We start from the raw sequence: 27,263 nt of genomic DNA, 5'->3' as shown, positions 1-27,263 counted from the left end.
AGTTTAGTTATTGTTATTTTCTTTCTGAATTACTTTACTCGTTAATTGTCTTCTGTGTCTCATATTCAGTTCCTTCTTCCTCCCCTGTGATTGTGTTGATTCTGTGCACCAGTGTCTCATTTCCTCCCAGCTGTGTCTCATTCCCTTGATTAACTTTTACTGTGTGAGTATACATAGTGCTGTCTTCTCTTTGTCTGTGCTTGCAGTTTTTGTTTATTCTCCTAGTTTGTTTGCATGTATCACCTCTGCTGTTGGATTTATGAAACTTATTATTTATTGGGCTTTTATCCACCAATAAAGTTGCATTTTGTTTATTCCACCTGTATCCTGAGTCTATATTTGGGTCCTTAACCTAAAAACTGTGACATATCTGACCTCAAGCTTGAACGGAGGCACTTAAAGACTGACAAAGCCAAGCTTGTTCAAACACTGTCAGACAATGCTTGGATAAGACAGGTTATAAGGCTTAATCTATCCGTCCCATTTACTGCTTGTCCAATTCAGGGTCATGGGGTGACTGGAGCCTATCCCAGCTGTCATACGGTGAGAGGCCACATTTGAGCTATGGCCAAATAAAACATCTATCCTCTGAGATCAAGTCAAGGTTTGTGGGAAAAGGAAAATAAGGAAAATATTTTTCAGAATATTTTTGGCCACTCAAGGGTGGACAGACAAACAGCAAACTTACAAGAAAATACCCAAAAAGGAGAGAGAAAAGTGTTACCTGTACACTAAAAACAGAGAAGTATTTGTTTCTAGGCAATGTATTAAAGGCCAAGTTGTTTTCATTTCTCCTGTTCATTTGAGCCATTTAAAGATTTCTTCCTTAAGCAAACGTCTGAAATTGAACCTATGTACTGTGAGTGATGGGAGACAAGAAGAAAAATTCTTCTGTATAAAAATGCATGATAATGTTTATTTGTAAGTAAATGTGGAGGATCATATGTCATATCGAGTAATTAAATTTCTGTATCTTTCTGTAGCAACAATTACTAAAGTCAAGAGTGCTGCAGCCCACTCACAAATCAGAAAATTCAGTGGCGCCTTAAATCTTAACTTTAAACAAAATGAAAGTGATGTATTTCCTTGAACATTTTACTCAAAAAAAATATAAGCAACACAGGCTGTTGGCTATAAATTGCTAATGCTACCTAGTGTTAAGGCCAATGTATGACCCACTTTCAGTACAAGAGCAAAAAAATTTAGGTCAGATTAATGAGTCGTACCACAAACTAACCTGCTATTACCAATTTGAATTCTGTCTTATAAATCAAACTGTCTAACTGTACATACTCACTTGAGTGAGTAATTTCAACCACAATTTCTCTTATTTCTGCAGCCAATCTGCAGTACCTTTGATGCCTAGCAGGGTGCCTCAACCCACACTTTAGGAACCACCATTCTACTGTTCTAAAGCAGTAGTGTAGACTTGTACACATTTACAGTTATTGTTGGAATCATAAATGGAAAAAACATATAGAAAGATCAATTGCACAATTGTTCATGATGTTATCTTACGAGTAATATTGACCAGATATCAATATCATTCAGGGTTATTGTGACACTCTTAATATAAACACAACTTTACGATTTTAAATGTATAAACTGTAATTTGTAGCAATGGGAATTGCATTTACCCATGTGTTCTGCCCGGAGTCTTGAGAGTGTAACACCGGAAGGTGAGAAGTAGACTCATGACTGTTTATTAAGAGTTTAAAATAAGTTTACCTCGGACGAGGGAAAGTTCAACCGAGCATCTTGTGGAGTTTATAGAGAGAACAAGATGAAACATAATTTATCTAGAAATTGTGCACAAAAAAATGTATAACTTAAACACGAGGTGGTGCTGTTACACCATTATGGTCTTTTGCGTGCCAAAGTTTTGTACTGTGAATTTATTTTGATGTATTCTGATGTATTCACAGAGGTAAGAACCTCAACGACGTCTCTGATATGTTTCTAGATTAGTCTAGCAACCTTTTGAATTCAGATTAACGCTTTTTAGTGATTGCTGTGCTTTCTGGGTTGGACTGTGTATTTCTGTATAAAATTACCGGTGGGCTGCATTTTCTTTTTGGGGGAGTGGGGGGATTTAATAGCTCCACTTAGCATCTACGAGCAACGTTAAGTGGCTACAGCTGAAGTGGATGTATCAGCAGCAGCAGCCTTACTTCTGCTGCCCGGTGGAAAAGAGGCTACTGCTGCTGCTGCTGAAAGGAAGGGGTGGGGGCGCTATCACCATGGTAACAGATTAAAGGCAAAGTTATTTCGGCGTTTCTGCTGCAGTAACTTCAAAATATGAACCCAAGGGGAATTTTTTTTTTTCTAGAGTTAAATTATATTAGGGAGGTGATATTTCTATTTGGCTCAAATGCCACTTTTTCAAACTTCTTTGCTCCTTTAAACATCCCTAATACAGCAGTGCCAACTCTTTCAGTGCGACGAGCAGAGAGCAGGAGGGGGGAGGAGGAGGAGGAGGAGGATTGACAGCAGATGCCTTTGCAGCAGAGGACCAGAGAGGATGTATGTCCGTGTGTGCTGTTCCGGGACAAAATCCGCACATGTTTAAACGTTCACTTATCGAAAATTAAACCGCGAGATTTTACGAGTTTGTGAGAGAAAGCAAAGACAATTCAAAGCGCAGTGTCAGAGGGAATTCTTCTCTAAAGAAGATGGACGGGACGACCTGAATAGACGATTGGATCACTTCATTTAAAAGATGTATTTCGTGCTATCATATTTTTTTTTCTTGATTAAATCAACTTGGATGTTCTATTGAGACCAGTCACTCAAAGCCTAGCTAACGATGGAGAGTGGAGTTTTTCTGCCCTGTCTGGATCAGTTCATGCTGAGCCCACTTGTCACTTGGGTAAGTGATGTACAATGCTCTGGTCTCCTCACAGATACTGTGATATCGACCTCAAATCCCATATTCTCTTTGCTGTTTAGGTGAGGACATTCGTGCCAAATGATGGGGGTATGCACTTGGATTTTTCTGAACTGCTGGATGGAGTCTTTCTAAACGACATAATGACCCAAATGTAAGTAATTTTATCCCAGTTTGAGCCTCCTGTTCATTTATCTGATTTTCAATCTAAGTTGTGTCAAGATAAATTCAGATTTTTGGCTGACTGTGGTCAATAAAGAATCTTTTTTTTTTTTTGCTGATTTCTGATCCTCTTGCTTCATGGTGTAGCATCCACTGATACTGTATGAAGCATCTGCTAACATTCTTATCCAGGGATCAACAGTACCAGCTTTGTTACTCTGCAGTAATAAAGGGGATCTTTGTAGTCAGCTGCAGACTTCCTCATTACTGACAGGTTCGGGTGTCTGACATAAATGTTAGAATTAGCATAAAAGTTACCCAGAGATGTACGGCTTGAGACAGACCAGACTGAAGGCAAGAGATTAACCAAAACATGAGAGACTTCATCCATACTGGCAAGATGCTACTTAAGAGATTATGATAGTTTTGCCTTGTGTTCTGAGGGAATTACCCTCGTCCTTAGCAAACACTACCAAACCAGTGTGTTAAGCCTTCATGTGCAAGTTAAATGACACTTCAAAGATTGATAGATGACTCCTAACTAAAACTGAAGCACTCCAAAGAAAGAGGAAAAAAACTATGATCGAGTGCACTTGTGGATAATGCTCTTTAGACATTGCAAATCTATAGTATCCATTCACCCCAATTATCTCCCCAGGGTCACAATAACCAGTTCTACATGAAAAAAAAAAAGTTGCACTGAAGGGAGGGGAAGAGGCGGGATAATCTCCTGGATTGGGAAGACCCTTTTGGGATTAGGGCCTGGTGTTTAGTGCCACTGGGACACAGATGGGAGGGGGAAAGAGTACAGAACAGGACAAACAGCACACAGAGGGAGACTCGGCAGCTCAGCATTATATTTGTGTCTGTTTCAATAATTATGACTGACTCTTTTTACGCTTTGCCTTCTTCTTTTTATCATCGTATATTAAGCGTATATATATATGTTTCACTTTCTCAGTAATGAAATCTTACCTCCATAACAACCTATAACAACATCAAGCTTTAGAAACACAACAAAACAAAACTCCAGTTTGTTGGCAGGAAGGAATGATGTCACACAGGCTAAAGTTGGGAATGAATAGGGATCTTGTGAATGTTTCCGAGTCAAGATTTCTATCAGTTGCGGCTTCTTCTTATCCAAACATGTTAATTATGTTTGACTGCTTGTTGGTTGGTTTGAAAATGGCAGTAAAGTCAAGTAAAACACTTTTATGTTACATTTTCAGAAATCCTTCAGCTTCATCTCAGGGTGCAAAGAAAATGAGCAAGGATCCAAGTCAGAGGATCCAGAACCTGAACTTTCTCGTGCAGCAGATCAAGACATTTTACCTGGTGAGTTCCCATTTTTTTTATAGATACAGCAGCAGCTAAGCTTTCAATCTCCCTTAACATCAGATTATAATATAGTCTGGGTTTACTTTAACTTCAACATACTGGATGACTTAGCAGATCAACTAGTTCTTCTTAAGATGCATGACCTAAATTTCAGTCATGTGAACATCTGTGTAATCGGCACAGGAGCGGCATTAGAGCACAGCCAGAGCCAGAGTAAAGCTGCAGTCAGAGTCACAGACAGAGCTTTAGACTGACGTATAAAGTTGCAAAATTCATGGGCAGACACCAGTGGTGTTAAAATCTTGGATTTTCTGTCTGTGTCAGAGTAATTAAGCACAATTTAACCCTTGAAATCAGTCAGAATCACCAGAGAAGCAATTTCACTGAGAACAGGACAATGAATTGATTATCTTAAGGAAAAGATAATCCACACAAATGAAACCACAGTAGCAGTATTTCTACTGTAGTTGCTTTTTGAAAACATGCATGTATGTCTGCTAGTTATGTTGTTAATAGTACCTCTGCACACCAACACAATGCATTTTAAATCAGAGTCAACATTCAATGAAGTTCAGACTTTCATCTTTAATTCAAGAAATCAAAAAAATGCATTAATTGTTTAGGAATTATACACAATTTTATACAGATCGTCTATTTTTATACTAATCTTAGAGGCTGAAAAGTAACAGAACAATTGACAAACTCAGTAATGAGGTCCAAAGGGATGTCCATGCAAGTGAAGATAATCTTTAGACTGAAAAACTAGAATCAATCTGTCAGAAACTTTAACAGTGGACAAATTATTCTTTAAAAAGGGTGCATTCCAACACGTTCTCACTCCCAAAGCGTAACATTTTACGCTAGGTGACAAAACGTCGACATGTTACGCCTCGGGAGTGAGAACGGGCTGTGCATTCTGAACTATACCGGGCTATGATCTCTACTCTGATGTAGCTAAATGCTGCAAAATTGATTGAACAGCAATTCACAGCATAAATCGATAGTGACCCAAACACACTGTAAAAGCAAACCAAGAGTTTATCAAGGCAGAGAAGTGGGATATTCTTCAATGGCCAAATCAGTTATCTTATCTCACCTCAGTAGAACAGGCTTTTCAGTTATTGAGGGCATAACTGACGGAGGAGAGAACCAACAGAAGGCAGGCAGGAGTAAAAGTCTGGTAGAGCATCTCAACGGAGGAAACAGCATTTCGTGATCTTCATGGGTTCTAGACTTAAGACTTGCTGTGAATGATTTTTTTATCCAAATGTTAGAACAATCCTTATTTCTTTAAAATGATGTCAGTTTGTCCACTTACTTTTGAAACTTTGAAAATGAGGAACTATGTATAAAAACGTCTGCAGTTCAGTTAATGCTATACTTACATTAAACTCATCGAGTTAAAGCTGAAACTCTGCACTCTACTTCTCTATACAGTAACGTTACACAAACAGCTATATTACACAAACTGTGTCACTATCCAAAGACTTCAGGACCTACCTGTACACATTTTAAGCTGTTTGTCCCCAGTGAATGGAAACAGAGACAGTCTGAGATAAACTGCAGCGTGCCATGTTTATTTTCGCATTAAAATTATTATTAGTAAGGCACTGTAGATCTAGGGCATCTAGAAGTGTTGCAGTCTATTTTTGGTTATTTTCATTCTCTAAGATCAGTTAAAAGACTTGACCGCTGCACTGGTTTAACTGGAACTTTCAGCTAAATGTCAGTGTGTGAACATGGTTCAAAGTTACAAGGCTAACATGTTTAGTATGTATGACGCTGTCTACAATTACAACATGAGTATAGCATCTAGCTTGCTGTCATTTAATAATTTGTGCTAAACAAATAGTGCAGCTGCAGCTGTTTGAATTAGTGTATTTTTGTTTGATTTTGACCTAATGGAGCTAAAGCTTACGTTAAGGAGATGCAGTGATTCAATATGAAAGAGACAGAATAATAACAAGTGCAGTTCTATAGAGGAGCTTTCGCATAAGGTTCAAAAAGAAAGGATGATGGGAAACTTAGGCAGGGACAAGGCTGCAGCAGTTTTACAGAATTTCACCACGGCACCAGGGAAACTGGCTCTGTCATTTACCCATTCAGAGCACTCACCATTTGTTGGCAGTGTTTCTATACATGTATTTGAGCAGGTCCTATGTGCTGTACATACATACTTCTCCATCTATTCAAACACTTTGGCTAGAATGCAAGAAGTGTTTTGTCCTTGTTTCACTTTAGCCTAAATGTGGGGTTTTTCTCTAACCATCTCTCTTCTCTTTTCTGTCTCTTCTTTTGTAGGATAATCTGAGACAATTAATCATGACTCCTTTGCCAAATGTGTTGCTGCTTGGCAGGACTCCTTACTGTGGTATGCTCTTTAAAACGATTATACATTCCCAATATGCACCGCTTGATTTTCAGTGGTCAGTGATTTCTGAATAGTTAACAATGAAAACCTTTGAGTCTGTAAAATGAAACAGACTCTTTTCAGCTCCTTTAATTCAACTGCACACCGCTATCAGTCTGATAGCCGCACTAACTTCTGATGGCAATGCTTCGGCAAGTGATGACCCAAATACACCAACCAGCGCTGTGTTCAGTTTAAATCCGTGACAGCAGTCCTACTTCGATCCAGTGGGTTTGTTTTCCAATAATTCAATTTCTTTACTCTCATAGAACAAAGCCTGGATGAAATGAGGAAACTTTTGCTATTACTATTGGGATGTGCAGTTCAGGTAAATACTGAGTGATTCATATTTAAAAATGATGTTTATGTTTTAAGTTTCTGGGTCAGATTTGTGCATTTTTGCATTTTTACAGTGTGAGAAGAAAGAGGAGTACATTGAGAGAATCCAGACACTTGACTTTGAGACAAAAGCAGCAATAGCTGCTCATATTCAGGAGGTATTTGACTTTATATGACATATGCTTTGAATGCTACAGCGTTTTTTTACAGGTAATCATTTGTTTTTGTGCAGTTGTTTGTGTAGTTGCTGTGTTTTGTATTATTCGTTCCTCAACTACGCTGATTGTCATGTCCCGTGTTTAACAGTTGACTCACAGTCAAGACAATGTGCTGGATCTGCAGTGGTTGGAGTCTAATGAGCTGCACCCTGATGACATGGAGGCAGCAGTAAGGAACATGACCACACACCTCCGACACCTGCTGGATCAGAGGGATACCCATCTGGAGGTACTTAATTTTCATATTTACAAACAGTATTAGCTACATATTTTTATAGGAACAATGGATATTATTTTATTAAGATGCTTTTCATTTTAGACTGAGCTCAGATACTGCACACTCATCACTAATGTTCAACCTGTAGTATTAATCCTGCTTCCTATCTGCAGACTATAGCAGAGCTAATGCAGGAGAAGGAGGGTGTGGTAAGTTTGCTCAGTAGCCCCTCCAGCCCACAGTCTGCCAGCTACTCTCCTACAATTCAGCAGCAGCAGGTGGGGACCCAGCAACACCTTGCAGTCGAACTGGCTGACTCTAAGGCAAAGATCAGACGACTTAGACAAGAACTGTAAGTATGTGATAGGTGGGAAAAATAATTGTTTTCTTTGTTTGTTGACTAAAATTAGCTTAAAAAGTTAAGATATATTTTACACTAACTGGAGATCAGAACATTTTCATATGAAAGTTACTATATAGATTGGATCAACGTTAAAAAACTAATACAAAAGAGGTTGTAGTAAGTTGGCATTTTTGTAGCACTTTTCTGCCCAGATTTATTTCATCTGTTGTGCCCTTCATGTCACCAAAATGTTTGCAGAGTAAAGCGTTTGCTTTTCTCCCACATTAAAAGATTATTAGGTTAAGCATTGTAGAGTTCCTCCTAACGGTGCTGATTGGTAAATGGGTTTCCTCTGTGTAACTGCCAGTAGGGAATAAAGAGGAGGCAGAGAGAGAGAGAGATAGTACAGGATAAGAGATGCCCTGCAGAGTTTGGCCCACATTACTGCCTGCTTGGCAGGTTCAATGCCTATGCACTACCACTGACCCATATTTGCTCTGCATATCTGCAGATACTGCACACACGAACACACGCACGCTAAAGCTGATCCAATCAAGATCTCAGTTCCATCATTGCTGTCCATCCCATCAGCTCACATACTGTTCAGAAACACAATGTCACATAAAGCCATGCTCTGATTTTTTTGAATGGCCTTAGACTATTCTTTTTTATATAAGAAAATTAACACACTTTTTTTGTCGTCAGCATGTGGGAAGGAAAGAAATGAAGCTTAACAGCTAATGTTTGATCCATTTTGTCAGAATCGCTTATATTTCTGTTATGCTTACTTATTATTTAAACATTTTCAATTCGTGTTTAAAATGTAGCGCATGCTAACCTCCCAACTTTATGTCTCTCTGTGATCCACACATGACACCAGAGAGGAGAAGAGTGAACAAATGCTGGACTGCAGACATGAGTTGGAGAACATGGAGGCTGAGCTGAAGAGAATCCAGCAGGAGGTCTGAAGTCAAAGAACACGTTGAAAAAAAAAAAAAAAAAATCACAGCTAATGGTGACAAACAGTAACCTCCTGACCTCTCTGCAGCTTATGCAGATTATTGAACGCTGTACTTTGCTGCAGCTCCGTGCTTAATAACTACTAACTTAAACCTCTGAACATTGACTCAGATGTACAGCTAAAGCCCCTGTGGATTTGTCTGCTCGGGAAATCTCAATTTGCATTTGTGGCTTAGATGGTCACACTAGTTAACATGGTTCATATATTTATAACAATTAAATATTTAGTGAAAATAAAAGCAGTATTTAATTTCTTACAGCCATTTTTGTCTAGTGGAATGGAAAAAGTTATTATATCACCTTAAATTTTATATTGTTGTGAAACACTTAATCGTGATCTTTGTCTCTAAAGGTTCTTTATTAATAACATTTTACTTACTTACTTATATGTGCCTTGGCTTTCCCTGATAAAGTTATCACATGACAACAGATTGGATGTTCACATCTTACCATACCAAAAAACACACAAATCTACCATTCGTGTTTCCAACTAAACTAAGTCAGTGTTCTCTGCTGTTTTAGCTATTTGATGTTGAACTGATGTTTGATGATGAACTTTAGAGTTTATGGCGGAAATTTCTGACTATAAAAAGCTGTATCAAGCTTAAGACTTTTTTGTTATAAAACATTATTTTCTCTTAACTTTACCAGAATTCCCAGTTGCTTCTGGATGCACGCACAGCCCGCACTTACCGTGATGAACTGGATGCCCTGAGAGAGCGAGCCATCAAGGCGGACAAGCTGGAGAGTGAAGTGGGACGCTACAGGGAGCAACTGCACAAGATGGAGTTCTACAAAGCCAAAGTGGAGGTTGAGGCAGAATAAATACATGTAGAACATACATACATTACAAACATACAATAGACTTTTAATTAACTATTGTAGTGAAAGATTCAAATAAAGAGAAATATGATGATTGGGTGGGCTTCAGTGTGGTTTAGTATTTAAGGTGAATTTAAATATTTTTTCATGTTTCAGGAGCTAAAGGAGGATAATAGGGTACTCCAGGAGACTAAAGAGGTTTTGGAAGATCAACTGGAAGGCTGGAGGGCACGCTCAGATAAAATCCACCAGCTGGAGAAACACAATCTGCTGTTGAAGGCCCAGGTCCATGACATGGAACAGGTCAGACATCTCCACAGAGTTTACCAGAAATATCATTTAAAATATCTGGAAGGTTAGATTTCATCTTTAATGTTCATCTAGCTTGTTCACCAGCTGGACAGGTAGCGCTCTTATACCACCGCTTATAGTTTGGGTTTTCTCCTTGGGTTTTAAGGAGAGGGAGGCAGATCGGAGGCGCATTGAGGAATTGCAAACGGACAACTTGGCTTTGTGTTTGGCACAGAGGAGGAGTATGGAGGAGTCCCAGCACCTAGGCTGGGAGTTAGAGCAACTCTCCAAGACCACAGAAAGCTCCCAGGGTAAGAGTGGGTGTAAAGAAGGAATAATGAGAGCTTAGGCTAATCTACAATATATTGCCAAAAGTATTCACTTACCCATCCAAATCACTGAATTCAGGTAGTGTGCAGAGGTGACCAGTCACTACAGACCTCCAAACTTCACGTGGTCTTCAGATTAGCTCAAGAACTGTGTGTAGATAACTTCATGGAATGGGTTTCCATGGTTGAAGAGCTGTATCCAAGCCTTACATCTCCAAGTGCAATGCAAAGCATTGGATACAGCAGTATAAAGCACGCCCCCACTGGACCATAGAGAATTGGAGACATGTTCTCTGGAGTGATGCATCACACTTCCCCATCTGCCAATCCAATGGATAAATCTAGGTTTTGTAGTTTTCCAGGAGAATATTACTTTTATGACTATATTATCCCAAGTGTAAAGTTTGGTGGAGGATGGATTATGGCATGGGATTGCTTTTCAGTTGGGCTCGACCCTGTCACGGCTGCGTAGCCGGTGTGGCACAAAAGCAGACACGGGAGAGTAAACTCAGTGTATCAAAAGGCGAGCCATTTATTTGGCTGAAAATACATAAACATAAAACAAGGCAAAGCGAGCTGGGGAAAAAAACTAAACTGAAACCTAAACGGTGAAAAAACTAAGATTAACTATGAAAACTGTGAATATTAACGTGAATCTGAAAAGGTGCATGCAGAACTATAACATGGAAAAAACAATGAACAAGTATCTGAACAGAAAGCATGAACTCAACCTGAAACCCAGAGTGGCGTAATACAAGTCAAACAGACGACCTGACACTGAACTGTGGAAAGAGGACTTAAATACACAGAAGGGTAATGAGGGAAGTAGAAACACCTGGGGAAACACAGCTAACACAAATGAACCTGACCCCACAGGGAAAACTAAACTAAACACACTGAACATGGAAACACAAGACTTTCAAAATAAAACAGGAAACATGGAGAGACGTAGACATGATAACACAAGCTTGACACTTCAAAACAGAGACAAAAAAATGCATGACAGACTGACACAGAAGGCAGGAAAAGACTCAAACCAGGAGACATAGATAAAGCAAAAACTAGAATAAACTCAACTATATCCTAACTCAGGGGTGGGCAACTCCAGGCCTCGAGGGCTGGTGTCCTGCGGGTTTTAGATCTCACCCTGGGTCAACACACCTGAATCAAATGATTAGTTCGTTACCAGGCCTCTGGAGAACTTCAGGACATGTTGAGGAGCTAATTTAGCCATTTAAATCAGCTGTGTTGGTTCAAGGACACATCTAAAACCTGCAGGGACACCGGCCCTCGAGGCCTGGAGTTGCCCACCCCTGTCCTAACTAATAATAGCAACACAAGAACTTAACATATTTCCAATATAACATAAGGCACCAATAATACAAAACAAACTCAAAATGTCAGGCTACAGACCCAGCCCCTGACAGACCCCTTAGTTCCAGTGAAAAGAATGAAGACATTTTGGACAATTTAATGCTCCTAATGTAGTTTGAAGATAGCCCAGTGCACTCAGATGAGCAGTGCACAAAGTCCTAAAAGAAATGGATCAGCAGGTTTGGCCTGAAGGAACTTGACTGGCCTGCACAGAGTCCTGAGACTACAAGCCAGGCATTCTCGTCCAACATCATGTCCAACCTCAGAAATGCGCTTCTGGATGAATGGTCAAAATGTTCCATAAACACACAGCTAAACCTGGTGGAAAGGCTTCCCAGAAAAATGTGAAGCTGCTATTTCAGGAAAGGATGGGACGACATCATATTAAACTCTGCGAGTTAAGAATGCTGTGTCATTCAAGTTCATATGCGTGACTACTTTTGGCAATATAGTGTACTTTCCAGTGAGATTAGATAAGGATAAGTTATGTAAAGGTGTGCATGCATTATTGTGCCATCTCTTAAATAAGTTATTTACATGAAATACTCAACAATCAGGCTTAAGATGTGACTTTTATTGTCTTTGTTAAATGAATCTCTGTTACAAAAAGTGAATCAGAGGCATGTCTGTACATATGAGTGGCGCTTCTACTGATACCAAACTTATTTTTAATGATATTTTTGTAAATAGCAGCATTGCAGAATGTGAAAGTGACCAGTTAATAACATTCCTAGAAAAGTGAGCTATTTTCATTTGTTTCTCTCAAGCGTCTTGCAAACTAACTGTGTGTTTGTGTGTTTGTCAAAAGGCCAGCAGACCCTGAGTGAGGAGGTCAGTGAGAGGGCCTGCAGTCGATTGCTGAAACTGGAGAAAGAGAACAAACATCTCCTGAAGATCATAGAGGAGCTCAGAGCTTCTGTTAATAACATCACACAAACCAAACATAGCCACCTGGCAATGTGTAGTAACAACTGTACCTCATCAACAGACGAGTCCTCAGTGTTGCAGACCTCCTGCTCAAATGCTAAAAATCACTCTAATGGAGTGACCCTCCGTATTGTAACAAAGTCGATGCTAAATGGGGATTTAAGCTGCCATCAGCAGCTAGACACCGAGGAGTTGGAGCAAGTCCAGAGTGTGAACCATCTCACAGCTAATCCAGAGCGTAATATCCAGGAGAAAGGACAGCTAGAGGATGGAGACAGTGGAGACCATTTCAAAGAAAGGATGTCTGATTTGGAAGTCTTAGAAAACAATCACAATAGGCGCCATTATTTTGTGAGGTCACATGATCACTCGCCTGGCTCAAAGAACAGCAGTCCCCGCCATGAAAGCATCTTCACAGGTCTGCCAACACGCTCCTCCTATGCCAGCAAGCACACACAGCGGCTAGAGGCCAAGTGCAGGGCCCTGGACACAATAAATCAGCATCTACAAACTTCACTTGACAACACTGGTAGGTCCCATAGAAAATAAGTAGTGTTTTTGTACTTATATAGCAAAACATTTTCAGATTAATTTATTTCTTCTATCATTCTCCATGTTCAAGACCGAAAGGTTCAGCGTCTAGAGGCAGAGGTTGAGGAGCTGGAAGCAGAGAATCAGAGCCTGCAGGCCTCTTTAGAGGAACTTCGCATCTCTGCACGACGCCTGGAGCAGTTAGAAACAGAGAAGCAGACCCTGGAGCATGAAACAACTGCCCTGGAGAGAGACAAGAGGCAGCTAGAGAAAGAGAATCGACGACTCCGGCAACAGGTGGACAATTTTTTTTTTTTTTTAAATAAAGATATCAGTTTTCTAGCGTTAGATAATGTTTGGAAACCTTATCGACTGTTCTACTTTCCTGTATTTCAGGCTGAAATCCAAGAAGCCAAATTAGACAGCAGTAATGTCTGTATGGCTAGCTTGGAAAGGGAGATGCGTTTTCTTGTAAAGGAAGTGGACGGATTAAGGGAAACTGCTGAGAGGGTGAAAGGCCTGGAGAGAGACAACAGAGAACTGACCAAGCAGGCTGCTATCGACCAGAGAACCCTGGCAACCCTCAGAGAAGTGAGGACTGACTGGATGCATAACATGACCTACAGCGTTTAATACATTTATTAGACTGTCACCCAATCTAAGGTTTATGCCAAAGCTGGCCTAACCGTACTGGTAATTACTAAAATGATTTTATTTTGTGTTTCTGTAATCATTAATACACCAGAAGCACAAGCTTTTTATATCAACATTACATTTTTAACACTAAAATAAAAATATTGTTGTTATTCATGAATTTTCAAATTTACAGTTTTACTAAAAATACTGAAAAAATAGTAAAGAACATCATTATGTTTTGATTAAGATCCCAAATTTTAATTGTTTACTTGCAGTAAAAATTGTCTACTTTGCTGGCTCAAATTTAGGTATAAACACATGAATTCATTTTGTTATTTACCTAATAAATAACAATATAATTTTTAGTTTCACACAAGCTTTTGACAGATTTCTAAAATATTCATATTTTCTTTATTTTTCATGAGTGGTGGTCTAATAAATGTGTTAAGCACCTTAACCTTTAGTGGCAGTCTTCATATAACTACTTCAGGCCAGCTAAATGACATTGCCGTCCCTTACATAATTTCCTTAGGGATTAATAAAGTATTCTGATTTTGATTCTGATTAAGCAATACTGCTATTATGGAAACCTGTTTGTTTTATTTGAAATGTATTGTCTATCTTTAGGAGCTAGTTAGCGAGAAGCTGAGAACCCAGCAAAGAGACAATGAACTAGAGAGGCTTTCCCATGAGCTAGAAATGAAGGTCCTGAACCAGGAGAGTGCACATCAGGCTGAACAAGAGAGGCCAGATAACAGGTCTGTGCATACTCTTTGGAGCTTTCTGTTCCCATCACGTAACTATTTAAGAGAATGTTATAACAAATGCAAAGTTTTATAACGCAAAATAATTTTCTATACACAGCAGGTTCAAAATGCTCGAGTCTGAGCTGGAGACATCTCTGAAAAAGTCTCTGCAGATAAAAGACGACAAGTTGGCTTCTTTGGAGGCCCGTCTGCAGGAATCCTCCTCTCTGAATCAGCAGCTGCGCCAGGAACTAAAGAGTGTAAGGAATAAAGTTAAGCTTCCCAAACCTGTTAGTTTCTCTGGATCCACTTGAACGACTGTCTTCCATCACACAGGTGAAGCTGAGCTATGAAGCCCTGCAACAGAGGCAGGAGGAAGAGAGGACAACATCAAGTTCCACACCTCCAAGAGAAACTGGCAAGGCCATGAGTGAATGGCTACGTGAAAGTCAGGAAGCTACCAAAGAACTGCTGAAGCTAAAAGATCGCCTCATTGAAGTCGAGAGAAATGTAAGTGACATTGTGTGTGTGAGAGAGATTGGGTGAATGAGACTCGTAGTAAAAAGTGCTTTGAGTGCTCAGTTAAAATAGAAAAGTGTCTAAATAAGTAGCAGTCCATTTACATTTCTGTAAACACATAAAGAGGAACATAGAACACATAAAGCTGTACAATATTAAATTATATCATGGGTTCCTGTACACAGAGATTCCCTATTTTTGATAATGGCACACAAATTATGCTAAAGCTAATACCACGCTACAGTTTGTCATAATATCTTCCTGCTCTCTTATGCAGAATGCGACACTGGAGGCAGAACGCCAGGCTTTACAAGCCCAGCTAAAACAGCTGGAGAGTCAGTCTGACAGCCAGCAGGCTCAGGTCCTTGCCCTGCAGCGGCAGGCTGCCTCACTGCAGGAGAACAACACAGCATTGCAGACACACAATGCAACCCTGCAGGTGTCATTACAATACACACTAGTCTCTGTAACAGAATTCACATAAAAGCTTCTGTAATATCCTCTGGTAAGCTTCTGCTCTTGTAAACAGCATACATAAACTATTTATGTTACATTAATTCCTTGGTGTTTTTCTCCAGGTGGAAAAGTCAACACTGAATTCACAGAGCGCCTCCCTTATGGCCCAAAACACTCAGCTGCAGCAGCAGCAGTCTAAGGCAGAAAGTGAACGGGACAGTGCTATACATGAACGTGAAGAGCTGCGCGGTGCTCAAGAGCAGCTGTTACGAGATCATGAGCGCCTGGCAGTCCTGCATGAGCGACAAGCCATGGAGTGTGAGGCCCTGATGGGCAAGCACGGCTGTCTGAAAAATGCCCACCGCACACTGGAACTGGAGCATCGCACTCTTCAAGACAGGTAGGTCACAAGAGAGCTGTGGACGATGGTAAAAGTTTGCATACAAGTTCATTTAAACCACTTGTCTTAAGGATCATTCATATCTTTAATCTGAGCATTGCCAGTTAACCTAAACCCAAACATGAACTTCATATTCATGTTTGGATTGTTATTTAGATACAACAGCCTGTTGCAGCAACGTAGCAAATTAGAAGACCTGGAGAAAGCCCTCAAGGAGGAGCAGATGAGGATGGCTTTGGAGAAAGAACAGCACAGGACAACGGCTGCTGAGTGCTGCAGACTCCGTGATGAGAAAGACTGGTGAGAACGTGCATGCACACAAACCTACACACACACATAAACTCCAGAGCATGTATATATATGTGGATATATCAACAAAGGAAATTTTTCTCATGATACATAATTTTTTAAGGCTGAACCAGACATACCGCCAGCTTCTTAACGATAACGAAGCGCTGACATCGGATCACAAGCAGCTCAAGAGCCAGCTGAATGAGGCCAAGCTGGAGCACACGTGGCTAGAGGCAGACTTTTCGAAGCTCAAAAAGGACTATCAGCAGCTCGACATCACGTGCACAAAACTCACAAATCAGTGCGAGGTACGCTTTCAAATCCTGTGAACAATCCGATGGTTGCATTAAAAAAAACAACTTTCAACCATTTTTTTCAAATGCTTAACCAATTCAGAATTCCAAAGGGGCTGAAACCTATCAAACCTGTTTTCACAATTGCATACCAGTGCGTGCTTTTGATAGATGTTTATTTATAAGCATGCATGTTCATCTGACGCTTAGCTCCTGAGCCAGTTGAAGGGCAACCTCGAGGAAGAGAACCGCCACCTGCTCGCCCAGATTGAGACCCTGATGCTACAGAACCGGACTTTGCTGGAGCAGACTATGGAGAGCAAAGATCTCTTTCATGTTGAAGAACGCCAGTATATGTAAGTGCACAGGACAATAGTAAGTTTACCATGATCAAATCTTCATGCTATAGTATTTTGCTAATGGACTTAACAATGTTTGGTACCTGCAGACAACAAAACATATCGCTAATTAAGATATCAAAAATGCCCCTTTAGTGAGACCTAAATTCTATTGATGATTAACCTATAATCTCTCTCTTTTCAGTGACAAGCTTAATCATTTGAGGAGGCAGAAAGAGAAGCTGGAGGAAAAGATAATGGACCAATATAAGTTTTATGAGCCCTCGCCTCCTCGCAGGTAAGGGGGACACCTTTATTTTCATGTTTATGTTGATGAAACAAGTTTTATAACTTTTTACATAAATTCCAGTTCATAGAGACAGTTATTTGATCAATTAAGGCAATTTCATAGCATGAAACATGATTCATTTGTATGTAGTCATATTTCTGGCATGTGGCATGTAAATGCATAAGGATAAAGCAAAGTGAAATGTTCAGTGCATCATGGCAAGACCCTCAGCAGCCTGAGCCTATAGCTGCATAACTCAGGCTAGCTTCAGGCTCACGTGAGTCACTAAGCCTTATACTTATACTAATTAGAGGATCCTCATACCTGAAGGCTCTGCCTCCTGTTCAACTTTTGGAAACCATTGGAACTGGAAGTAAGCCTGCACACTGAGAGTGAAGGTCTCTGTTGGGATACATCACACCAGTGTGTGAATGGGTGGATGACTGGATATGTAAAGCGCTTTGGGGTCCTTAGGGACTAGTAAAGCGCTATATAAATACAGGCCATTTACCATTTTTACATCTTTAAGATATTCCTGAATGAACTTCAAGTATTGATTGTTTAATCTGATCACAAGAATTTCAAGCTTAATTCGATGGGTAAGTGGTGATGCTTAACCACATCGATGCCCAGTGCATTTTCTGTGCAGACCATCCTCTGTGTTATATTATTTATTTGATTTCCCTTGAATTATCTGCTCTTCCACAGACGTGGGAACTGGATTACTTTGAAGCTGAAGAAGCTGATGAAATCCAATAGCCGCGAGCATGGGCCTGAACGCCCACCCACACCCACACACTCAGGCGTTCCTGAGCCTCAGCTCTCCTGTCACGACAACAGTTCTTTCATCAGCTCAAATGGCTCTGGAGGCTCAGCCTCCACATCAGCATGTGATGTCATCTCACCCCAACGTAACAGCAGTGAGTATTTCCTTCTCAAATTCAAAAGATCATCATCAGAGCTGAAACATGCAGATCATACAGGTGCGTTCATGTAAGATCCAATTCACAGCCACTGTACAGAGATGCATGAGTGAAGTGACGGACAAATCAGGTCCATGTACATCTACGTGTGAAGGACGCTCATCTTCCCAGAATTTGACAAAAAAGCCATTTTCTGCCTTAAGATTTTCCATCAAGGTGCGAAAGCTTAAATAAATATGTGTATTTTAAACTAAACCTGTTTCCACATCATTTATATGTGCATTTTGGTAACTATACATATACCAACGGCAGTGTGTGAACAAACTAGTTATCAGTAGCTCAGAAAGAAAAGTTACAGAAGCATACTTAGTGTATTAAAAATCAGAGTATGTTGTGTGTGTTTCATGTTCAAAGCATCATTCTTTCCAGTGCATGAGGTGTGTCAAGTTTCTTGAGGAATCCTCAGTATTTCTCCCCTTTGTCTTTCTCTTGTCTTTATATTTTTATTCACTCCTCCCAACACCCTCGGCTCTCTTTTCCCCTTGTCTTTGCCCTTCCTACTTCTCCCCCTCTCTTTCTTTCCCCTTACTCTCTGCTGGCATCCACACCCTCCCTTCTATCTGTTCTGCGTGTCTCCCATGTGGTCACTCTTAAAAAGCCACTCTGAAAATGTTTCCCCGTATGAGGAACCGGCTGAAGGACAGAGACAAAGTCAAGTCCCTGTTTCGGCGTTCCATATGTAAGAAAGACTGTGGTCCGTTGTCTGGCTTCATCTTGCCCTTTTTACTCTCTTACTTCAGTAATTCCAACAGCTTTGTGCTTTATGCTTTTTTTTAATGCTAGCATACCACTAACTCATATCTGATTTGTCATTGTCCCCAAGTTCTAAAATAACTGGGTAATGTGTTAGCAGTGTGGACATCATTGGCAAACTCATTTCACCAGCCTAATTTAAAGTTATTTGTTATGATATTGCATGTTCTTGCAGATACAGGCTGCTGCAGGACTTATTTTCTAACAGAGTGGCTATATTTGGAACAGTGTGGGGTATTTTATTAGAACCACAGAGGTCAAAGAAATGCTGCATTGCAGGAAGAGACTTTTGTGGCAGTAGCTTTGTAATCCCAGGCTGCAGTGAAAGCGAAACAGATTGAGATTATAATGTAAAAGCTCCATCCTTTACATCTGTTTATATAGTGACCACACTACTGGGAAAAAAACCCTCATAATCTTCACAGCCATTTCATCTTTCTGTTCCTTTACGTCATCCACATCCCACTTCTTCCATTCTTTCATCCAACAATGAAGCCCTGAGCAGCTTAGTCTGTCCCTCGCCCCCATTAGAGGTAAACTGCTTGCCTGACAGCTCAGTACAGCTGGAAGAGTCAGAAGCTGATGTGGAGGAAAGCAGGAAAGACCCACTGACCTCATCATTTACCGACTCCATCTCGTCCATCCTCCCCCTTCCTCATACCACCACTCTGCCATCTGTCCATCTCGACAGCACCACCACTGACATTGTTCCAAATGTTTCTGAGTTGACAGGTAGAGGCATTCATTAACCAGTGTTTGTTTTGTTTTTTCTTTTGTTAATTTTAATTGTTTATATAGTAAAATAAAGTGCAGAGTAATTAAATTAAAACACTGTCACGCCCTGTTCTTGCCTAAGCATAGAAAAGTGTCATTCACACAATAATTGTTTTATTCTTTGCCCCACAGATAAGCATTCAAATGACAGCAATTTGCCATCTGGACTTGAGGACAATGATGAGCTGCAAAATCACGGTAAAACCTTTGGGATACTCATTTAGAGGATTCAACAAACATGCAGGAATTAAGACTAAATCCATCAAATCGCAATCATGACCTTGTTTCATATTAATCTCTATGTTGATCCTTAGTGCCAGCAACTGTTAACTGCTGCTCCCTATTGGTCATTTAGCATATCAAGGTGAAAGAGCAGAGAGATGTTTTTTTAAATGATTTTCATATAAATTTTAGCTCTGAAAAAACATTGTAATCTCTTTTCAGGGCTGAATTGCGCTGAGAGCAGGGCCCAAAGTGAGAGCAGTGTTGAGTTCAACCTGAGCCTGGAGAATGAGCCGTGGTCAAATGGAAGCAGCCCTGTCCAGCACCCTCCATCACGTCGTTCTTCCTCCTCCTCCTACCAACCACCCAGTGATGCCTCAACCCCCCTGCACACAAAGCAGCAGCACAAAGAGAAAGCCTCTACCATGCCCACTGCTAACAGTAAGATTTCAGATATCCAATGTGAACCAAAACAGAGAGATCCTGTTCTGCCTCAGGACTTCTGGCTTAGAAGGGGCACAAAAAGTATTCGAAGAGGGTCAAGGGGGAAGATGACAAGGCGCGCATCAGATTCAGGAGGTACAGGCAAAATCAATCCAGGACTCAATGGGATGAATCCTAAACTGAGCACAAGCAAAGCTGAAACTACCAAAGCCTCTGCTTGTTCACCAATCACAGTGTTGTATGTTCAGGGCAAGTCATCCTCAATGTCTGGCTGCCTCAACTGCTTCTCTTCCCCGATGGGAAAAGAAGGGCGACTTAAAGGGCCGTGGTCTCCCAAAAGTCTCCCTCGCGCAAGCAGTGTCATTTCAACAGCAGAGGGCTCGTCCCGACGATCCAGTGTCAGCAGTAACTACAAGGTGATAGTCAAGACTGACCTGGTCCCTGTCCAGGTTTCAGAGTATTCAGAGAGCAATATTAAGGAAGAAGCAGCAAGCCCGAATCAACAACCAGAGCCAGAGATTAAGAACAGTGAGCCTGCGCCCATTCCTCCTGTCAAACCTCCAAGAGACCCAGCAGCTGTGCAGGAGCCACTTTTTGACTCCTCATTCACTTTCAAATCTGTCTTTTCCAATACAATCTTTGGTGATTCTGTAGTTACCACCACAACTAGTCTAGATGGGCTTGACACCAACCGAACCGTCCTCTGTCAAAATTCACCTCTGGATCAAACCTGTTCACGAGAAATCTCAAAATCTGTCGAAAACACACCGCAAACAGTTCTTAATATGGCAGATGAGCAGAGTCAAAATCCAGAGCATGCAGCTGGGCTGGAAGGGAAAGACGAGCAGCTCACAGTTGCATGAAAGCAGCCGTCACTGTCACATCACTGTACAATTAGTCACTCAAATAAAGCAGGTGGCTATGAAGCAATTATTCATCACAGCACACAAGGATTTTAAGCAATCAGTATGTTTGCACTGTATTACACTGGCTACCTATAAAAGTGTGTTCAATAAAAAGACATTCTGATATTTTTTTTTACATTGCTTTAGTAATCAACCTGAGCAGCAGATCAAAAGTGTTACAGTATTATTTACACGTTGGTTATTGTTTTGCACAAATGATGTTTAATTTCATTCAGTGATACGTAGATAGATCTCCTGTTTAACCTCTAATTAATTAGATTTGTGCGTGTCATTCAGACCTTAGCCATACTTGTAAATATATTCGTGTTTGCCAAAAATATTGTATTCATTTTTGTAACTTCTATTTATGTTCTGTTCCTCATACATGAGTTATAACTTATTATGCACTGCTTTTAGAGTCTCTTTTATTTTGTATTTGAATCTGAGGTGGGAAGTGTTGCTCATATGTAAGACGTGTGTATATCTTCTACTACGTGAACGCTATTTTCCCTTAAATAAAGAAACCTGTGCAAAATGTGAAAAATTTTTGCTCGTCATTCTTTTGTAACCTGGGCCCGCCCCGTGTTCTTATTGGATGGGAGATCAGTCACGTGAGGACATGCGGAACTAGACCATTTTCGGTCGAAAAGCAAAACATTCGGGGGTGGCGAATTGAGTGACTCAGTCTGCTGTAACGTTACGCCGACCTGCTGGAGTGGTTTCATAAACTACGCCGTATAAGTCGACTGTTATACCCGGGGTTTGGCACGATGCTGAGCGCCGCCGCCGCGGAAAGGAACAAGGAGCCCATCCTGGCGGTGCTCCGGGATAGTGTGCACACCGGGAGACCCCTGCTGGCTCTGGAGATCTCCTCCGGTACTGGGCAGCATGTCACACACTTTGCTCAGGCCCTGCCGAATATAACCTGGCAGCCATCTGAGTATGATCGCCAGTCTATAGTCAGGTAAACAAGAGATGTGTGCATGCGTATAAACTATGAAATACAGATAATATACTGGGACATCTGTGGACCTATGTTAGCTGTTAATATCCAAGAAACGTTAGTGTTAATATTTATCTCTTATATTTATATCTGTTTTTTATTCATCTATTTATATCTGTGTTTATAATCGTACTTTTTATATACGATTGTTTTGTTGTATGTTGAATGAGAACTCATATTTCTCCTCGGGTCAATAAAGTTTCTCTGATCTGATCTAATGCAGGAAATTATAATTAATTAATTAATTAATTGTGTTTTCACAGCAGTTCTTATCTGATGGAAAGTTTTATGCTTCATCTTTCTAATACCACTCTACCTGCTCCAGAATGATGGCCTGGAGGGTTCCCATAATGTCTTTTGTTTCCATTAGTATAGAAGCATATAGAGCCCGCTACCGGCTGAACAATGTGAAGCCTGCCATCCACCTGGATGCTTCTCTGCCCTATCAATACTGGGGAGGAATCCAGCCAGAGAGCCTCGACCTGGTGCTCAACATCAACATGATCCATATTTCTCCTTTGGCTTGTACAGAGGTAGGACTGCTGATTCAGTGGTTCTCTCAAACTGTGTGGCATGGAGCCACTACTATAGGCATGGAGGACTAAGGGGAAAAATGGAGTGATATGACTTATGAAGAGAAAAAAACAAAACAAAGAAACGTTTGATAATGCCATCCTGCTGACTCGTTTTCCACTGATATTCAACTTGAATATTTTATTATTTCTCTTAATTAAAAAAATAGGGGTCTGGGATTTTGAAGATTTTTCAGCCTGTTCACCACTTAAGTGAACTGTTGTCTCTGGGTTTATAAGTAAGGGGAATTTTATAGCACCTTTCAAAATAGCAAAAAATGCTAAAACCTTAAAACAAACAGTTACTCAAAATCAAGTTAAAAACTATGAGTTTTTAGCTGTTTTTAATAGAGATCCCTGAGTCCACAGATCTCAGGCTCAGAGGGAGAGTTCCAGAGTCACCGTTACAAAAGCTCTGCTTCCTTTAGTTCTCAGCCTTGTATGATGCACATCCAACAGGTCCTGATGACATGACTTTAGGGACCTGCTGTGGTCATATGGATTTATAATTTAATCCTATGGACCTACAAAAGGATCATAAGTTAAAATGTGGTTGATTCCTTTATTAGTAGTAGTAGTAATATCGATGTATTTTGTCCTTTTCAAATGCATATATAAACACATTTCTACTAAAGAAACTCGGCACAATTCCTGAAAGGAGAAGCCTAAATTGCTAACATAGTCAAGACATTTTTCATATTTGCTTAAACTGCCTCTTTGTAACCTTTGTTAAAAAGAGACCCCTGTGACCACGAGTGGTGTAATAGTAACCTAAATGTAGAAGGCTCTCAATCTCATACATACCAGCCGCACAACACATTGACGTTAGCTGTAACTGGCTACTATGAAGTGAGGTTCAGTTATGATTAAAGCTGTAGCAGCAAAAGTGTTTTGCTTCATTTTGTGATTGTTTTAGATCAATAATTTGCTATTTCTACTATAAAATTCACCTCGTTTGGCTTGACATTGTACTCATTGGCCCTGATATTTATGGTGCCATAAGTGTAAATAATACCAACTGAAGTATGCTTGCACCACAACTCTTCAGATAATCACTTTAAGCCTGCTTCTGCACAATATCTGCTTCATTTATTTCAATAAAACAGAAACCAAAAACAAAATGTCCTCCTGCCTGCGATGTGGTTCTTAAGATGTTATCTTCTCTTAGGGTTTATTCAGAGGGGCTGGAGTAATGTTGAAATCTCAGGGCCTTCTACTGACTTATGGGGTGAGTAGCAAAACGTTTGGTGTCACAAAACATGACATAGATCACAAGCCATTATCAAGTCTAAACTTAACGTGTAATAGTCACATGTTTTATTGCTTTTCTCAGCCGTATGCAGTGAATGGTCAGATCGTCCCTCAAAGCAATGTGGACTTTGACTACAGCCTACGGCAGAGGTAATGTCATCTGTATTTTCTGGCTCTTTTACAGTTTTGTTTAAGCCAGTCATCTTACGAGGAGGCTTCGGTGGTGGACTGCCTGTCAGAACTACCAGAACATTTTCTGTTGGCCCACGGTTTTTAGCCTTGCTGTGAAAAGTAAACCTGAGCAGTGATATTATAGGTCAACAGGAGTAAAGGCTCAGAATTCATGCATCATTTGCGACTCTGTCACTCTTGCTTAAATACACCGCTTTCATCACAGCATCTGAGATAGGGTGTGATAATTGACAGTCAAAAGAATGGTGGACGAGAGAGGATGAGAGTAAAAGGAGATGCAGCTAAATGTTCAGAAATAAGTGTTTGTTGATGGTCTGACTGCTGATACAAGTAGCAGATGAATTCTGAAGCGTACTCGTCTCAGATTCATCCAAGCGATACAAAACTGATTGGACAGCACTTGACAGTGGAAATGGTAAATGAATTAGATCATACTGCGTTATGTGTATACACACACACACATGTGTGTGTGTGTATACACATTTCCCTCTTCAAAGCACTTCTGCTAAGTCAGTTTCACGCTTACAAAACAAAAAAAGAATAGGCCATTGTGTATACACACACACACACACACACACACACACACACACACACACACACACGAAAATATTTAGTATACACATCCAGAAATGCATACACTATTATATATTGTACATATATTTATTAGTTTCAGGTCGGCCATTCTTGTATTTTGCTCGTTTGTGTTGTTGTGTTTGCACATCTCTGTTGCTTGTGGGGCTCGCACACAAGAATTTCACTCGCATGTGCTGTGCCAGTGTGCCTGCACATGTGATGTGACAATAAAAGTGATTTGATTTGATTTGATTTGTTAGACGTTAGATTTTTTTTTTTCAGTGGGCTAGGCCTTCACTTAATCTCAACCCACTTAAGTATGTTTTTCATTTACTGAGGACAACACAGTAAAGTAAAAGTGTGGCAGACGATGTCCAGGGAAGAAACGCAACATTTGACGATTTCTATGGGTTCTTCAGGTTCTTTCATCAAAACAACAAAAACAACACTTAATATAAAACTGTTTAATATAAAGCTCGTCTAATGACAATACATATATATGTGTGTATATATGTGTGTGCATGTGACCTGCATTTGTGAATTGTGAACCCTTATTGTACTTACTAGTATTGATATTTGTGATATTTAAAAATCAAATGTTAGATGTCATGTTATTAATATGAATAACTCTTCCATTTGCACAGCTTTTGTAGAGATGTGGATCAGAATTTGTCCACCCTCCCACACTCTTATTTTGAATGTAATTCATTTGCCAGATAGAGACAAAATACACCGCTGACAGCACTGCTGTTCTGTTTAAAATAGTGTAGTGAGCCAGTAACATGCTGCAACAGAAAAATAGGATTCTTGTTTCTTGGTAGTAAGGGGTATATCCAGATTGCTTAGGACTCAAAAGTAGAGAAAATATATATTATTCTTTTCAGAATTTGCTTTTGTTACAACCATTAACTTGTAACTGATTTATAAATAAGAAGAATCGATTTTTTCTACCTTTTAAGCATTAAGCAATCAGGATTTAACACTTATTACACAGGAAGAAACACTGTGTTACATAGTGTAATATCAGTAAAGGGAATTCTTTGGCGGTTTACTGTCATAGTGAAGATGACAGTGAAAATTTGGCGGCAGCCCTAAATAACACATGGATAGTCTATTGTTTCTGTGTGAGCAAAGTGTCTTGTCGGTTTGACGGCATGAATTATTGTGTCAGTTTGCTCATAGAAGGCTTTACACAGTATATTTAAAACCAACTAAGATCATCATAGTCTTTTGAAAATGTTTTTCCTTAAGCACACAGTAGAATTAATAAACGTGTATAATTTGTGAAGCCAAACTCACAAAATACATGCAAAGAAATTTTTTTGATTGTTTTTGTAATTACATAATAAAGATAAGCAAAAGTGACCAGGGGATTTTAAAAAATGTTGTTTAATTTTGCAGAAACCCAGAATGGGGACTCAGGGATATCTCGCTCCTCAATTCTCTGGCACAAAGCAATGGTTTGTACCTGGAGAGAATAGTAAGTAATGAACCCATTTAAGCAACCAGCATATCTTAAGTCAGCATGCAAAATATGAGAACAGTTTTGTAGTATACTGATTTACTGATGCCTTTTTTTTTTTCAGGTGGACATGCCAGCAAACAACAAATGTCTTCTTTTCAGGAAGGAAAGTTTGGTGTGAAGCATCCTGATGCAGGATGGTCAAAATGCCTTAACTTGGAGCTCAGATACATTGCCAAATTTTCAAGAGCCGTAAACGGATCATGTTTTCTCCACATTTTAACACATGCTGGTATTAGATTAACTAAGTTAATGTAAACTGTTGTGCTCAAACCTATAACCTATATTCTTATGTATTGCACATGAGTTAAATTAATAAATCTCACAAACACGTTGCCTTTGTGCTATATATTCTTTAAGACAATGGCCTATTCTTTTTTTGTTTTGTAAGCGTGAAACTGACTTGGCAGAAGTGCTTTGAAGAGGGAAAAATTAAGAGAATATACTGTACTTTATAAGAAATAAGACATTTTTTATGAAACAAAGATGGAGAAACTAAAGTGAAGAGCAGAAAAAAATAACATTAGCAAAAGTACGGTAATTATAATACAGATGTCTATTTGTTTAGTATTACAAGCTAGGGATGTTTGCAACATGATCAACATGTGTGTCTGTTATCTTGGCTGCTGTTTTCACAATGCAAAGTTCACAAATAAGAAAAAAAATCTTAAACCTATTTGAAAACAGCAATTTAGCATTAGTATTAATACAATGGGAATCAACACATCTGGAATGTTATTATATCTGTGTTGGAATAAAAAAAAAAACTCTCATACCTACATCAGCATGCAGTATTTAACTTGTTCTACTCTGTTTTGATAAATAGTTATTAAATATCAGCTTTTCTGTTGCAGTTCTGATGCTTGTCTTCATTTCAAACACATACATCACTA

General features: G+C 39.8%; 2 protein-coding genes across 6 annotated transcripts; both read left to right on the top strand.

Annotated features, from left to right (window-relative positions):
- The first annotated feature begins 1,980 nt into the window (after positions 1-1,980).
- Positions 1,981-21,797, top strand: LOC120717090 (girdin-like). Of its 5 annotated transcripts, none has more exons than XM_040004926.1 (29): positions 1,981-2,869; positions 2,950-3,041; positions 4,279-4,384; positions 6,689-6,758; positions 7,067-7,125; positions 7,211-7,294; positions 7,443-7,583; positions 7,745-7,923; positions 8,795-8,876; positions 9,586-9,744; positions 9,913-10,059; positions 10,214-10,358; positions 12,559-13,206; positions 13,300-13,505; positions 13,605-13,799; positions 14,472-14,602; positions 14,712-14,850; positions 14,927-15,100; positions 15,387-15,548; positions 15,688-15,965; positions 16,122-16,265; positions 16,378-16,564; positions 16,760-16,905; positions 17,093-17,185; positions 17,885-18,096; positions 18,758-18,838; positions 19,408-19,644; positions 19,819-19,884; positions 20,131-21,797. In XM_040004926.1, exons 1-29 carry the CDS (start codon positions 2,807-2,809, stop codon positions 21,213-21,215), a joined length of 5,511 nt encoding a protein of 1,836 aa, XP_039860860.1. In that variant the 5' UTR covers positions 1,981-2,806; the 3' UTR covers positions 21,216-21,797. The 5 variants fall into 5 exon arrangements, with proteins under 5 accessions (XP_039860860.1, XP_039860859.1, XP_039860861.1 ...); XM_040004925.1 differs by having other exon boundaries at positions 14,709-14,850; XM_040004927.1 differs by lacking the exon at positions 18,758-18,838 and having other exon boundaries at positions 1,982-2,869; positions 14,709-14,850.
- Positions 21,798-21,912: 115 nt separating this feature from the next.
- On the top strand, positions 21,913-27,223 carry mettl26 (methyltransferase like 26). The gene is made up of 6 exons (XM_040004942.1): positions 21,913-22,221; positions 22,631-22,793; positions 24,001-24,060; positions 24,166-24,233; positions 26,250-26,328; positions 26,435-27,223. Exons 1-6 carry the CDS (start codon positions 22,028-22,030, stop codon positions 26,489-26,491), a joined length of 621 nt encoding a protein of 206 aa, XP_039860876.1. The 5' UTR covers positions 21,913-22,027; the 3' UTR covers positions 26,492-27,223.
- Positions 27,224-27,263: the final 40 nt, after the last annotated feature.

The sequence above is a fragment of the Simochromis diagramma genome, unplaced genomic scaffold (assembly GCF_900408965.1).
Source record: "Simochromis diagramma unplaced genomic scaffold, fSimDia1.1 OVJJ01000487.1, whole genome shotgun sequence".
Classification (NCBI taxonomy): Eukaryota; Metazoa; Chordata; class Actinopteri; order Cichliformes; family Cichlidae; genus Simochromis; species Simochromis diagramma.
This window is presented reverse-complemented; position numbering and strand designations above follow the sequence as displayed.

Excerpts from the sequence above, each read along its gene's own strand:
- LOC120717090 (XM_040004925.1), top strand. The coding sequence starts at position 2,807 with ATGGAGAGTGGAGTTTTTCTGCCCTGTCTGGATCAGTTCATGCTGAGC. Across the intron at positions 7,295-7,442 it reads TAGCTGCTCATATTCAGGAG|TTGACTCACAGTCAAGACAA; the intron begins GTATTTGACTTT and ends CGTGTTTAACAG. Across the intron at positions 9,745-9,912 it reads TCTACAAAGCCAAAGTGGAG|GAGCTAAAGGAGGATAATAG; the intron begins GTTGAGGCAGAA and ends TTCATGTTTCAG.
- mettl26 (XM_040004942.1), top strand. The coding sequence starts at position 22,028 with ATGCTGAGCGCCGCCGCCGCGGAAAGGAACAAGGAGCCCATCCTGGCG. Across the intron at positions 24,234-26,249 it reads GACTACAGCCTACGGCAGAG|AAACCCAGAATGGGGACTCA; the intron begins GTAATGTCATCT and ends TTAATTTTGCAG. Across the intron at positions 26,329-26,434 it reads GTTTGTACCTGGAGAGAATA|GTGGACATGCCAGCAAACAA; the intron begins GTAAGTAATGAA and ends TTTTTTTTTCAG.